This window comes from Octopus bimaculoides, chromosome 29 (genome assembly GCF_046866305.1).
Source record: "Octopus bimaculoides isolate indiv1 chromosome 29, ASM4686630v1, whole genome shotgun sequence".
NCBI lineage: Eukaryota > Metazoa > Mollusca > Cephalopoda > Octopoda > Octopodidae > Octopus > Octopus bimaculoides.
Genome location: NC_142956.1, coordinates 17,896,151 through 17,912,190, shown reverse-complemented (window position 1 = coordinate 17,912,190; position 16,040 = coordinate 17,896,151). Strand labels below are relative to the sequence as shown.

General features: G+C 35.0%; 4 protein-coding genes across 11 annotated transcripts in view; 2 read left to right on the top strand and 2 right to left on the bottom strand.

The window, feature by feature from the left end:
• LOC106876802 (uncharacterized) overlaps nt 1-16,040 on the top strand; it is a 99,711-nt gene that overhangs the window by 50,525 nt on the left and 33,146 nt on the right. The gene's annotated exons all lie outside the window — the stretch shown is intronic.
• Nucleotides 3,230-7,778, bottom strand: LOC106873429 (uncharacterized). Its single transcript, XM_014920785.3, has 2 exons — nt 7,320-7,778; nt 3,230-6,301 (listed from the first exon to the last, which is right to left on the bottom strand). The coding sequence occupies exon 2, from the start codon at nt 5,947-5,949 to the stop codon at nt 4,321-4,323; it is 1,629 nt and encodes a 542-aa protein (XP_014776271.3). The 5' UTR covers nt 5,950-6,301; nt 7,320-7,778; the 3' UTR covers nt 3,230-4,320.
• Nucleotides 8,440-11,976, bottom strand: LOC106876799 (uncharacterized). Of its 2 annotated transcripts, none has more exons than XM_089344951.1 (2): nt 10,554-11,976; nt 8,440-10,292 (listed from the first exon to the last, which is right to left on the bottom strand). In XM_089344951.1, the coding sequence occupies exon 2, from the start codon at nt 9,938-9,940 to the stop codon at nt 8,537-8,539; it is 1,404 nt and encodes a 467-aa protein (XP_089201077.1). In that variant the 5' UTR covers nt 9,941-10,292; nt 10,554-11,976; the 3' UTR covers nt 8,440-8,536. The 2 variants fall into 2 exon arrangements, with proteins under 2 accessions (XP_089201077.1, XP_052833846.2); XM_052977886.2 differs by having other exon boundaries at nt 10,828-11,976.
• LOC149130400 (uncharacterized) lies at nt 12,677-15,023 on the top strand. The gene has a single exon (XM_089344941.1). It carries the CDS (start codon nt 12,677-12,679, stop codon nt 14,567-14,569), a length of 1,893 nt encoding a protein of 630 aa, XP_089201067.1. The 3' UTR covers nt 14,570-15,023.

Here is a 16,040-nt window from a genome sequence, read left to right as displayed (position 1 = left end):
TAATCGTAACCAATGCCCAGAACGACAGTCAGAGAACAGTAATTTCTTTAGGGTTTTTTCTATCATTATAAGTGATAGGAGAGTATTGTAGTTAGCTTGAAGCATTGTGTATTGTTTGTAAAGAATAAAAAGTTTAGAATGGTACAACAATGCACTATAAAACAAAAAAAAAAAGGACTATATACCTGTTGTAATTTAGTTATCTATAGTCCGATGATATTTCGGAATTACAATTCCTTCTTCAGATCTTCTTAGCTGGAGTCTCTGCTAAGATCTGAAGAAGGAATTATAATTCCGAAATATCATCGGACTATAGATAACCAAATTACAACAGGTGTATAGTCCATTTTTTGTTTTATAGTGCATTATAAGTGAATTTTTGTTTTCATATATAACGTATAAACATGTGTATATCTTTTGGGTGCAATTGTCCAAATTTACCCGAATATATACGTAGACAACCACCGCCGATACAAAGCGAAAGTGGACAAACAGCTTGCGACATTCACCTTAGGTCACAAATTAATCATCTTTTTATGTGATTACTGTAATCAATTAAACTGAATCACAGTATATTTCATGCAAATAGAAAAGCAAGGCATTCAGAGATTTCGACTTAACCCAAATGTATATATATATCTTACCTGGTATTTTATATAAATCAGGGTTTAATGTGAAATGTCTTTAATTTACTTTGAGAGACATCAACAAAACAATTGAATTGTAAGACATTTCAAAAAACCGACACGGTAAACAGCGAAACGAACTAAGTTTGCAGGTTGTGTACATCACATTATAAATCTTTTGTGATTTACAAAATTAATGTTACCAAATTTTTCCTTTTTAATTGCTTCAAAATAAACTTTAAAATATCATACAGATTTTTAAACCATACATTGTAAAGCTTATCTCGACGATCGTACGTATGAACAAATGATCGAAGGAAAGAAAGAAGGTGCGTACGTAAGTTTGTACGTACGAAGAAATAAACGAAAGAACGAATGTACGTATGTTCCTACATACATATGTATGAATGAACGAACGTACGTATGTTCGTACGTACATATATATGAATGAATGAACGAATGAAACGATCGAACAAACAAAAGAACTAACGAACGAGGCAACGAACCAACGTCTGTTTGTATGTACGGATTTACGTACGGAAGTACGTATGTAACAACGAACAAACAAATGAACAAAGAAACGGACGAACATGAAAGAAACGAATGAAAGAACGTAAGAACGAAAGAATTAACGAACGATCTAACAAACGAATTAACGAACAAATGTAGGTACATACGTAAGAACGAACGAACGAACAAAGACATGAACGTACGTATGTGCGAACGAACAAATGAACGAACGTAGGTATGTACGTACGTACGAACGACCGTACGTAAGTAGGTACATGTGTACGTACGAACGAACGAAGACACGAACAAACTAACGAATGAAGAGAGATCGAATGAACAGACGAAACAACGTACGATCGAGCGAACGTGCGTATGTACATCTGTACGTATGTGCGAACGAACAAATGAACGAACGTAGGTATGTACGTACGTACGAACGACCGTACGTAAGTAGGTACATGTGTACGTACGAACGAACGAAGACACGAACAAACTAACGAATGAAGAGAGATCGAATGAACAGACGAAACAACGTACGATCGAGCGAACGTGCGTATGTACATCTGTACGTACGAGCGAATGAACAAAAGTACGTACGTACGAACAAACGAACATACGTACGAACGAAAGAACAAACGTACGTATATAATACATATATATATATAATATATATATATATATTTATATATATGTATATATATATATATATGTGTATATTATATATATTATAGATTATATATATATATATAATATATATATATCATATATATGTATATTATATATATGTATTATATATATATATATTACATATATATAATATATACATATATATATAATATATAGAAATATTATATATATATATATGTATATATGTGTAATATATATATATATATATGTATATATGTGTAATATATATATATATATATATAATATATAGTATAATATATATTTGTTCGTTCGTTCGTACATACGCTCGTATGTACGTACCTTTGTCCGTTCGTTCGTATGTACGTACATAAGTACGTTGATTGGTTCGTTCGTACTTTCGTACGTCGACTTTGCCTTTCATCCTTTCGGGGTCGATAAATTAAGTACCAGTTACGCACTGGGGTCGATGTAATCGACTTAATCCATTTGTGTGTCCTTGTTTGACCCCTCTATGCTTAGCCTCTTGTGGGCAATAAAGAAATAAGATAAATAAATACCTGGCCAGGTACTGGTGTAGATAGTTTGAACGAATACCCGGCTATGAAATCTTGCCGGAAGCATTCGATGTTTTCCGTGTGTGTGCACGTATGCAGTCAACAAAATTTTCTTTGTGGTTTATTATGTAATGCTGAGAACCCAATGTTTGTAAATCTTTGTACATAACTGAGCCAGGTTTTATGTATTTTTGAATTAGTGGAAGCAATGTTGTTTTGTCACGCTTCTGACCAGTCAGAGGAACAACAGAATGACGTTTTCCAATCCACTCCATTCCAGCGAACAACCAGGAGTGGCTGTGTGGTAAGTAGCTTGCTTACCAACCACATGGTTCTGGGTCCAGTCCCACTGCATGGCACCTTGGGCAAGTGTCTTCTATAGCCTCGGGCCAACCAAAGCCTTGTGAGTGGATTTGGTAGACGGAAACTGAAAGAAGCCCGTTGTATATATATATATGTGTGTATGTGTGTGTCTGTGTTTGTCCCCCCACCATCGTTTGACAACCGATGCTGGTGTGTTTACGTCCCCGTAACCTAGCGGTTCGGCAAAAAGAGACCAATAGAATAAGTACTAGGCTTACAAAGAATAAGTCCTGGGGTCGATTTGCTCGACTAAAGGTGGTGCTCCAGCATGGCCGCAGTCAAATGACTGAAACAAGTAAAAGAGTAAATCCATAAATGGAATTAATTGATTAGATGTATGAGAGCAATCAAGACCATTGCAACGGAAAAAGGAAAAACGTGGGAGACGAGGTCAGGAAGCGGAATTTCTGAGGTTCCGTCCCACCTTTACCCCCTCCGTTTTCCGCAGAAAGAATGTATGTCCGACTGGTTATGAGGCCAACTAAGACGATTGCAAATAAAAAGAGAAAATATAACCGCGGGGAAAAATTTTAGTATCGAAACTTTTTTATTTCTTTTATTACAGTAATAGCTGCTGCTATTAAAGTATACCTTGCATCTTTCTATAATCTTCCACTTTATGCTGTACTCTGTGGCACCTTCTTTCAAAGCCCAGACATGCTTGCTTAGAGTTGTGGCATTACATCTCTCTGAGATGTTGAATAAGGACGTGTTTATTAAAGTAGATTCTGGAGGGGTCGGCCATTACCCCCACATATTTCAGCACACTTGACTGTCCATTTCTTCCTGTTGCTGTTGCTGTTACTTCTGCCTCATAAACAACTGTTTCCATATTGCAGTGGCTGTTCACCAAACAAATTATGCAAGCTATGAACACATACAAGGTGCTGCGATGTTAGCGGAATGTCAACATGGAAAACAGTCTTTGTGTGTGGTAGATGTACATGTGCAATAAACACAAGAAATGTACAGAAAATAGACGCTGTCAAATGCATTTTACTTAGAAGCAGGTGATGAGAACAGGGTTCAGGAATCTGGGGCACACAGACAAAAGATTCAGTAAATGTTGGGCAATCCTTTTAGACAAATATGTCTGGTCCTCGCTAAGTTACAAAACGGGCAATAAAAATAAAAACCTTAATGATGATGATGCTGTTTCAGTAATTATATAATCTGATTTAGATTTACATTAAGGTGACGATTACACTGCAATTTGAAATAATTATTCATCTTTACCATCAACACATTGATATGAGAGAAATGGTAAAATAATATAAATTTTATCAACAGAATTATACATTTCATGGGATGCATACACAGTAAAATTTGAAACCAGACATTGTGATATCACAGTGATATGTTTTCCCTCCTATAAAAAAATGTTTAAGAGTATATATAGTACATTCCTGAGAGAATAATTTGCCACAGATATCACAGTGATACAGTTTGTCTCCATTCTGAGTGGACTTATGATTAGTTAAATATTTTCTTACACTGAATGATTTACTGCAGATATCACAGTGCTATGGTTTCTCTCTTGTGTGAATATATTTGTGTCTCTTAAAGTTACTTTTATGAGAGAATGATTTACCACAGATATCACAGCAATATAGTTCTTCTCATGTATGGATGCGTTTGTGATCAGTTAAATATTTTCCTACACAGAATGATTTACCACAGATATCACAGTGATATGGTTTCTCTCCTGTGTGAATGTATTTGTGCCTATTTAAGTCACTTTTTTGAGAGAATGATTTTCCACAGATATCACAAGAATATGGTTTCTCACCTGTATGAATATATTTGTGTCTATTTAAGTCACTTTTCTGAAGGAACGATTTTCCACAGATATCACAAGAATATGGTTTCTCTGCTGTGTGAATGTATCTATGAGAGGTTAAACTGCCTTGAGAAAAAAATGATTTACCACAAATATCACAGGGATATAGCTTCTCTCCTGTATGAGTGCCTTCATGCTGAGATAAATTTCTTTTACGAGAGAATGCCATACCACAGATATTACATGGATATGGTTTCTCTCCTGTATGAATGAATTTATGAGAGTTTAAAGAACTCAAATGAGAGAATGATTTACCACAAATATCACAGTCATATGGTTTCTCTCCTGTATGTGTGTATTTGTGAGAGGTAAGGTTACTCTTTTGAGAGAATGATTTACCACATATATCACAGTGATATGCTCTCTCTCCTGTATGAATGTATTTGTGAGAGGTAAGGTTACATTTTTGAGAGAATGATTTACCACAAACATCACAGTGATATGGTTTCTCATTAGTATGAGTAAGTTTATGGGCAGTTAAATTACTTTTGATTACAAAGGATTTACTACAGATATTGCAGTGATATGGTTTATCTCCTGTATGAATGGATTTGTGATAAGTAAGGCTACTCTTATAAGAGAATGATTTACCACAAATATCACACTGATGTGGCCTCTCATTGGTATGAGTAAGTTCATGGGCAGTTAAATAACTTCTTAGTACAAAGGATTTACTACAGATATTACAGTGATATGGTCTATCTCCTGTATGAATGTATTTGTGAGAGGTAAGGTTACCTTTTTGAGAAAATGATTTACCACATATATCACACTGATATGGCCTCTCATTGCTATGAGTAAATTCATGAGCAGTTAAATTACTTTTGATTACAAAGGATTTATCACAAATATCACACTGATATGGTTTCTTACCCGTATGAATGGCTTTGTGATAAGTAAGACCACTCCTCTGAGAGAATGATTTACCACATATACCACACTGATATGGCCTCTCATTAATATGATTAATTTCATGGGCAGTTAAATAACTTTTGATTACAAAGGATTTATCACAAATATTGCAGTGATATGGTTTATCTCCTGTATGAATGGATTTGTGATATGTAAGGGTATTCTTATGAGAAAATGATTTACCACAAATATCACACTGATATGGTTTCTGTCCTGTATGAATGGATTTATGAGAAGTAAGGCCACTCTTTTGAGAGAATGATTTACCACAGATATCACAGTGATATGCTCTCTCTCCTGTATGCGTGTATTTGTGAGAAGTAAGATTACTTTTCCGCAAGAAAGACTTTCCACAGATATCACAGTGGTATTGCTTTCCACCAGCATGAATACGTTTGTGAACAGTGAGATTTCCCTTACTAGATAAAGACTTTTTACAGATATCACATTCATATGAAAATGCTTCTTTTTCTCTTATCATCTCTTGAGGATTCATTATTGTTCTCCAGTATACAAGCAAAGAATGTATTTTTTTCTTTCTTCTTCATATATTTTTCTGTTCATTCCAAAAGTTCTACAGCTATAATCACAGCAAATCTGATCTTTGTGAATATCTGAAGGTAATATAAACACCTTTGCAGATTTTTCCAAGTATATATTCCTGGCAATGAGGGAAATAAATGTTGCTATTAATTCAGAAGAAATATTTCAGTTATTTACCATAGATATGTTATCGAAACAGGGTCATATCTATTATTTATAATATCTTCTATTAGTCTTCAAATGATGATCAATATTCATGATGTATCTGATGTAAAAACTCCTTTATCACACTATCATCCCATATTCTGAAATGATACAGAAACAGTAGAAGATATAGGAAACACTTAAAAAGCAAAGAACAATAGAAAATATAACTACATTTTCATCATGATAAACTGTGGATATAAGCTTTTACCCCAATAATTAGTGTTTAAAATTTCTTTTGTCATTAAAATTATATTATACATCCTTGTATAATGTCCACATATACACTGACTTCAGCTCTTCAACCTTCTGATATTATGCAAAATGGTAAACTACAAAATATTGGACAATAACGTTGTACTATCTTAGGAAACATAAGTCGCTGATGTGTAACCCCAGGTCTATAAATGGAATTAATTGGTTAGATGTATGAGAGCAATCAAGACCATTGCAACGGAAAAAAAAGAAAAACGTGGGAGACGAGGTCCGGAAGGGGAATTTCTTAGGTTCCGTCCCACCTCTACACCCTCCGTTTTCCGCAGAAAGAAGGTATCTCCGACTGTTCACGAGGTCAATTGCATACAAAAAGGGAAAATATAACCGCGGGAATAAATTATTTTGTATCGAAATCGGGTCTGGTGTGAAACTACCAAAGAAATACTGCAGTCACATCATAAATGCGTATTTACGATTTAAATTATTCGTTACTTTTCTAGTTAAAGTTATTTGTTAATTGTCTACAAAAACGTGTATTTGTTTTATCTTCGCAGTATCATCGGCCCCTTATTGCAGTCAGCTATTTCTGTTTTATGATATCGCAGATTATTTATTCACAGGAGTAAAAACTATTAACGTGGATCAGTTTGAGAGAATAAACAGCTAATAGACATATGTAGCAAGTGATAACTTTGTGATAAAACAATAGACGGCTTTGAATGGGGACAATAAGCAAATGGAATATCTACTGTAATAAAAGAAATAAAAAATTTGGTGCTTTCCGTGGCAATACCAAGTAAAAACCAATTCAGATTTTATTCGCCTAATTAAAGAAGTTTACCGGAGTACGAAATTTATATCGATATCTAGACTAGCAATATTTAAAAACGTATTATATCTTACCTCTTATCAGAAATAAATCCAGGTTAATGCGAATTAACGATAATTAACACAAAGGAGCGATCCCTCGGGAAACATACTCAAATGACACTTCAAAAAAATCGACACGGAAATTCAACGAAACGAACTAAAAGTCCGACTGTTGTATACCTTGTACTATTACACATTTGTCTGATGCTAAAACTGAAGTTGTATATTCTGTTTTTTATTGATATAATTACTTTCTGAAAATGAATTGTAATAAATGAAATCCGAATGATGACAAAAGATAGAAATCTAGAAATTGACTGCTGTTGCTACTGTGAAGGACGGAGGCGAATACTGTATCTTATTTACAATGCTTTTGATTTGTAAGAATATAATAAATATTATTATTCCTTAAGGAAGAAGCTATGATGGTAAACTCGTCACTTATAACTTACTTCTAAGTATTTATCATCATGCATAACTCTTAATTTAGGCTGCGTAAATGTTATAACGAATTATACACATGAAGTCCTTGAACGTGCGTTTAATGCGTGCATGTATACTTTTATTTGTTTCAGTCACGTGACTGTGGCCATGCCGGAGCACCGCCTTTAGTCGAGCAAATCGACCCCAGGACTTATTCTTTGTAAGCCTAGTACTTATTCTATCGATCACTTTTCCCGAACCGCTAAGTTACGGGGACGTAAACACAACAGCATCGGTTGTCAAGGGATGATAGGGGGGACAAACACACACATACAAACATATACGCACACACATACATATATATATATATATACATATATACGACGGACTTCTTTCAGTTTCCGTCTACCAAATCCACTCACAAGGCTTTGGTCGGCCCGAGGCTATAGCAGAAGACACTTGCCCAAGATGCCACGCAATGGAACTGAACCCGGGACCATGTGGTTGGTAAGCTAGCTACTTACCACACAGCCACTCCTACGCCTATGTTTGTATGTACTTAAGAATGTGCGTGTCTATTTCTGTATGTACGTACACGTATTGTAGATCAGTTTGGAGAAATGTAACATTCCTCATACATTGATCAAGTGTGTGAATTCTATAGTTTATGTTTGTGTCCCGAGCACAAGATTTGTTTGGATGGTCTGCATATAAAATGAGATAAAAATAATTAAAGAGTAAAAAAACTTTATTTTCCTTTCAGTTTATTAAATTTATTCATAAAATTAATGAGATCCTCTACGCTGATTGCAAGAGAAATGACATACCTAGATATTACATGGATATGGTTTCTCTCCTGTTTGAATGGATTTGTGAGAGGTAAGGTTACCTTTTTGAGAGAATGATTTACCACAGATATCACACTGATATGGTTTCTCTCCTGTATGAATATATTTGTGAGAAGTAAGGCCACTCTTTTGAGAGAATGATTTACCACAAATATCATACTGATATGGTTTCTGTACTCTATGAATGGATTTGTGAGAGGTAAGGTTACCTTTTTGAGAGAATGATTTACCACAAATATCACACTGATATGGTTTGTCTCCTGTATGAATGGATTTGTGATAAGTAAGTCTACTCTTATGAGAAAATGATTTACCACAAATATCACAGTGATATGGTTTCTCTTGTGTATGAATGGATTTGTGAGAAGTAAGGGTACTTTTTTGAGAGAATGATTTACCACAAATATCGCAGCGATATGGTTTCTCTCCTGTATGAATGTATTTGTGAGAAGTAAGGCCATTCTTTTGAGAAAATGATTTACCACAAATATCACACTGATACGGTTTCTCTCCTGTATGAGTGTATTTGTGATAAATAAGGGTACTTTTTTGAGAGAATGATTTACCACAGATATCACACTGATATGGCCTCTCATTAGTATAAGTAAATTCATGAACAGTTAATTCACTTTTGACTACAAAGGATTTATCACAAATATTGCAGTGATATGGTTTATCTCCTGTATGAATGTATTTGTGATAAGTAAGTCTATGCTTATGAGAGAATGATTTACCACAAATATCACAGTGATATGGTTTGTCTCCTGTATGAATGGATATGTGAGAGGTAAGGTGACCATTTAGAGAGAATGATTTACCACAAATATCACACCGATATGGTTTCTCTCCTGTATGAATGGATATGTGAGAGGTAAGGTTACTCCTATGAGAGAATGATTTACCACAAATATCACACTGATATGGCCTCTCATTAGTATGAGTAAATTCATGAGTACTTAATTTACTTTTGACTACAAAGGATTTATCACAAATATTGCAGTGATATGGTTTCTGTCCTGTATGAATGTATTTGTGATAAGTAAGGCTATTCTTATGAGAGAATGATTTACCACAAATATCACAGTGATATGGTTTCTGTCCTGTATGAATGGATTTATGAGAGGTAAGGTTACTTTTTTGAGAGAATGATTTACCACAAATATCACACTGATATGGTTTGTCTCCAGTATGAGCGTATTTGTGAGAAGTAAGATTACTTTTCCGCAAGAAGGACTTTCCACAGATATCACAGTGGTATTGCTTTCCACCAGCATGAATACGTTTGTGAAGAGTGAGATTTCTTTTACTAGATACATACTTTTTACAGATATCACATTCGTATGATAATGCTTCTTTTTCTCTTATCATCTCTTGAGGATTCATAATTGTTCTCCAGTATACAAGCACAAAATGTATTTTTTTCTTTCTTCTTTATATATTTATTTGCTGATTCAAATACTTCTACAGCTATAATCACAGCAACTCTGATCTTCGCGAATATCTGAAGGTAATACAAACACCTTTGCAGATTTTTCCAAGTGTATATTCCTGGCAACGAGGAAAATAAATGTTGCTATTAATATGGAAGAAATATTTAAGTTATTTACCATAGATATGTTACAGAATCAGGGTTATATCTATTATTTATAATATCTTCTATTAGTCTTCAAATGATGATCAATATTCATGATGTATCTGATGTAAAAACTCCTTTATCACACTAACATCCCATATTCTGAAATGATACAGAAACAGTAGAAGATATAGGAAATACTTAAAAAGCAGAGATTCAACAATAGAAAATATAACTACATTTTCATCATGATAAACTGTGGATATAATCGTTTTACCCCAATAATTAGTCTTTAAAATTTCTTTTGCTATTAAAATTATATTATACAACTTTCTGTAAAGTCTACATTTAAAACTTTCACTACTGCCTGGAGTTTCCTATCTGTCAGATTCATAGTCTTTTATTAAAATTAAAACATCTTACCCGTTATGAAATACGAACCGCCGTTTAATGTGAATGAACTTTACATAAAGAAACGATCTCCCGTTGGACACATCAAAAAGCTGACATGGAACGTCAACGAAACGAACTATAATCCGGATACTTATGACTTCTGTCGAATGTTAAAACTAAGATGGACAGTTTTCAATTTTTTTTTTTTATTGGTATATTTACTTTTTGAAATTGTGAATTGCAAGAAATAAAATATGAATAATGGGTTGTGGTGTATGCGTGCGAGTAAATGTAATCGCCCTACCTCGGTTTTCCTTTCGTCGACTGCGAGTCGGCCTTGCGGTGTCCGATCATCGAAGCTTGCTGCTTCTTCCAAACCTAGACCGTCTATTATCACGTTCTCTCCTGACCACGACCCCGTTCGAAAGAGGGCACGAATCCCAATCGAGGCTCCCTCTGCCCTTTTTCCTCTTCCGGTCAGCCTCCCGAGTCACTGACGTCATACCACACGCCACCCTGATCTTAAAGATCTCGTTCACCCCTACTCCAATTCGAAGTCCGCCATCCAACCGGGCGGGCGTCTTACGCGTCGAAATCTTCTCAAGCCAGGTGCCACGTTTCCATCGGGCTCTTCATCCGACGAAGTGGTTATCCTTCGCAGATCCACGGGTACATTGTTTCTGGAATTGACCGCTGTCACTGTTCCCCTGCCCTATTGTGATGTGCAGCGTGCCTTCGGCGGCTTGACCCAAACTTCCCCCCCCTACTTTCACGCCGGCGGGTCCCTTCTCTTCCTCGCAGAACTCCGGCGTCCTACTGGGATGCTTCCATTCATACTTGAACACTGCTCCGTGCGGCACAGACTCTTCCGCTTGTCCGGATCGGGGACACATGTTATACCAGTAGACCGCTTCCAGGGGCGAAATGTGCCCCCTTTCAGCCATGGCCTTGATCGTCCGATGGTGCCTCTCAACGATTCCGTTGCCGCTCAGCCTATACGCCACTCTAAATAATCGTCGCACGTTCCACCCGTCAAGCATCTCCCCCAACTATCATTGGCTAATGAATGACTCTTTCGTAGCACAATTAAGTTACAGGAATGTAAACGAACCGACAATGGTTTTCGAACACCGATAAAAGTAACACACGCGTGTGTTTCTGTTTTCGCTCAGCCCACCCTCAACCACCGTTGACAAATTGTGTCCCTGTAATTTTGGTGTTCGGTATACGCATAGCGTAGAATTAGCGCTAAACTTGAAAATAAATAGTCTGCTTCTAGTTTTGTATATTTTCCCATTATTCAGGGGTTTTTTCTTGCAATTCACAATTTCAAAAAGTAATTATAGCAATAAAAAAACAGAAACATTGAAAACTGGCCATCTTAGTTTTAACATTCGACAGAAGTCATAAGTATCCGGATATTAGTTCGTTTCGTTGAGGTTCCGTGTCAGCTTTTTGATGTGTCCAACGAGAGATCGTTTCTTTATGTAAAGTTCATTCACATTAAACGGCGGTTCGTATTTCATAACGGGTAAGATATAATAGATGTTTTAAATTTAATAAAAGACTATGAATCTGACAGATAGGAAACTCCAGGCAGTAGTGAAAGTTTTAAATGTAGACATTACACAAAGTTGTATAATATAATTTTAATAGCAAAAGAAATTTTAAAGACAAATTATTGGGGTAAAACGATTATATCCACAGTTTATCGTTATGAAAATGTAGTTATATTTTCTATTGTTGAATCTCTGCTTTTTAAGTATTTCCTATATTTTCTACTGTTTCTGTATCATTTCAGAATATGGGATGTTAGTGTGCTAAAGGCGTTTTTACATCAGATACATCATGAATATTGATCATCATTTGAAGACTAATAGAAGATATTATAAATAATAGATATAACCCTGTTTCGATAACATATCTATGGTAAATAACTGAAATATTTCTTCCGAATTAATAGCAACATATATTTTCCTCGTTGCCAGGAATATACACTTGGAAAAATCTGCAAAGGTGTTTGTATTACCTTCAGATATTCGCGAAGATCAGAGTTGCTGTGGTTATAGCTGTAGAAGTATTTGAATCAGCAAATAAATATATAAAGAAGAAAGAAAAAAATACATTTTGTGCTTGTATACTGGAGAACAATTATGAATCCTCAAGAGATGATAAGAGAAAAAGAAGCATTATCATACGAATGTGATATCTGTAAAAAGTCTTTATCTAGTAAAAGAAATCTCACTCTTCACAAACGTATTCATGCTGGTGGAAAGCAATACCACTGTGATATCTGTGGAAAGTCTTTTTTGCACAAAAGTAACCTTACTTCTCACAAATACACTCATACTGGAGAGAAACCATATTCTTGTGATATCTGTGGTAAATCGTTCTCTCAAAAAAGTACCCTTATTTATCACAAATCCATTCATACAGGAGAGAAACCATATCAGTGTGATATTTGTGGTAAATCATTCTCTCAAAAAAATACCCTTACTTATCACAAATCCATTCATACACAAGAGAAACCATATTCTTGTGATATCTGTGGTGAATCATTCTCTCAAAGAAAAACCCTTGCTTGTCACAAATCCATTCATACTGGAGATAAACCATATCACTGTGATGTTTGTGGTAAATCATTCTCTCAAAAATGTAACCTTACCTCTCACAAACGCACTCATACTGGAGAGAAACCATATTCTTGTGATATCTGTGGTAAATCATTCTCTCAAAGAAAAACCCTTGCTTGTCACAAAACCATTCATACACAAGAGAAACCATATCACTGTGATATTTGTGGTAAATCATTCTCTCATAAGAATAGCCTTACTTCTCACAAATCCATTCATACACAAGAGAAACCATATCACTGTCATATTTGTGGTAAATCATACACTCAAAAAAGTAACCTTACCTCTCACAAATCCATTCATACAGGAGATAAACCATATCACTGCAATATTTGTGATAAATCCTTTGTAGTCAAAAGTTATTTAACTGTTCATGGACGTACTCATACTAATGAGAGGCCATATCAGTGTGATATTTGTGGTAAATCATTCTCTCAGAGGAGTGGTCTTACTCATCACAAATACACTCATACAGGAGAGAAACCATATCAGTGTGATTTCTGTGATAAATCCTTCGTAGTAAGAAATAATTTAACTGCCCATGAACTTACTCATACTAAAGAGAGGTCACATCAGTGTGATATTTGTGGCAAATCATTCTCTCAAAAAGGTAACCTTACCTCTCACAAATACATTCATACAGGAGAGAAACCATATCACTGCAATATTTGTGGTAAATCCTTTGTACTAAGAAATAATTTAACTGCTCATGAACTTACTCATACCAATGAGAGGCCACATCAGTGTGATATTTGTGGTAAATCATTCTCTCATAAGAGTAGCCTTACTTATCACAAATCCACTCATACAGGAGAGAAACCATATCACTGCAATATCTGTAGTAAATCCTTTGTAATCAAAAGTAATTTAACTGCTCATGAATTTACTCATACTAATGAGAGGCCATATCACTGTGATGTTTGTGGTAAATCATTCTCTCAAAAATGTAACCTTACCTCTCACAAATACATTCATACAGGAGAGAAACCGTATCAGTGTGAAATTTGTGGTAAATCATTCCTTTATTCGAAGTCTTTAACCGACCATAAAGGCACTCACACAGGAGAGAAACCATATTTCTGTGATATCTGTGGTAAATCATTTTCTTCTCAAAGTAATTTAACTTCTCATAAATACATTCACACAGGAGAGAAACTATATTCCTGTGATATCTGTGGTAAATCATTCTGTGTAAGAAAATATTTAACTAATCACAAACTCATTCATACACAAGAGAAACCATATTGCTGCGATATCTGTGGTAAATCGTTTTCTCAAAAGTATTACTTAAATAGACACAAATACATTCATACAGGAGAGAAACCATATTCTTGCGATGTCTGTGGTAAATCATTCAGTGTAAAAAAATATTTAACTGATCACAAACGCATCCATACACGAAAGAAACCATAGCCGTGTGATATCTGCAGTAAACCATTCTGTCTAAGAAAAGATTTAACTAATCGCAAATCCACTCATACTGGAGAGAAATTTATATCACTGTGATGTCTGTGGCAAATCATTACGAGGAACATGGCATATATACTCATAAACGTTTTCTTACAAGAGACAAGACCTATCACTGTGGTATCTGTGGTAAATCATTCTCTGTGGAACAGTATTTAACTAATCACAAATACATTCATACAGGAAAAAAAAACCCAGACAATATCACTGTGATAAGTCATTCTCTTGTAATCACTGAACTAGACAAAAACATATTCATACAGGATAAAATTCTATGACTGTGTTATCTATGCTAAATCATTCTCTCAATACTGTACCTTAATTAAACATATTTATTCATGTTGATCAATAACAATATAATAAAATAGATGTCCTGGTGAATAAAATACAGCAATTATATTATTTTTTATGAAGGAGATTCATTTTTTTACATTTTCCTCATTTGCATCAACTCACTAATTATGATGTGTGTTTTTCATTTAAGCAATTTTAATTACATTAATTTGTCCTGTTTTCTTGTCATCATCATCGTTTAACGTCCGCTTTCCATGCTAGCATGGGTTGGACGATTTGACTGAGGATTGGTGAAACCGGATGGCTACACCAGGCTCCAATCTGATTTGGCAGAGTTTCTACAGCTGGATGCCCTTCCTAACGCCTATAGTGAAAAAACATCCCTGCTCAACCCATGAAATGGATGACACAGCATACTTATTTTTTACTAAATCATGCTGTAGAGCAGATTTTCGTTGTCTTATTCCTGCCAGGCACCAAGCTGGTATTTATGTTGGACAATATCACTGTGATAAGTCATTCGCTTGTAATCACTAAACTAAACATTTTTATGACTGTGGTATCTATGCTAAATCACTCTCAATAATGTACCTTAACTAAACATATTTATTGATATTGATCAATAACAATATCAATGATGAAATAAATGAGATGATTATCATTTAATATCCATTGTCCATACTGGCATGGGTTGGACAGTTTGAGCAGGGTTGGCAAGCCGGAAGTCTGCACCAGACTCTATTCTGAAAGTGTCATGGGTGCTTTTACATGCCACCAGCATAGGTGCCATTTGAGTGACACCAGTATCTGCCACAACTGTGATTTATACTTGTCATATATTTCATTAACCCATTACCTCCCATAATTCTATTAACTGGAATTTTTTCTTATGAAACTTTGATTTCTAGCATAAAACAGCCTTAGAAACACGCTGGAATGATCAAAATAACATTTATGTTGAATGCTGGAAATTCTTCCAGAATTGCTAAACTGGTATTTTATTGTTTAATAAAATGTTACAAAACGGAAATTATAAAGGCTCATTCGTTATAATCCCCTAATGTCTACAAAAATTGCTCAAGTGTAATCACAAGCTCCGTCTTTTACTCATAAAACATAATTT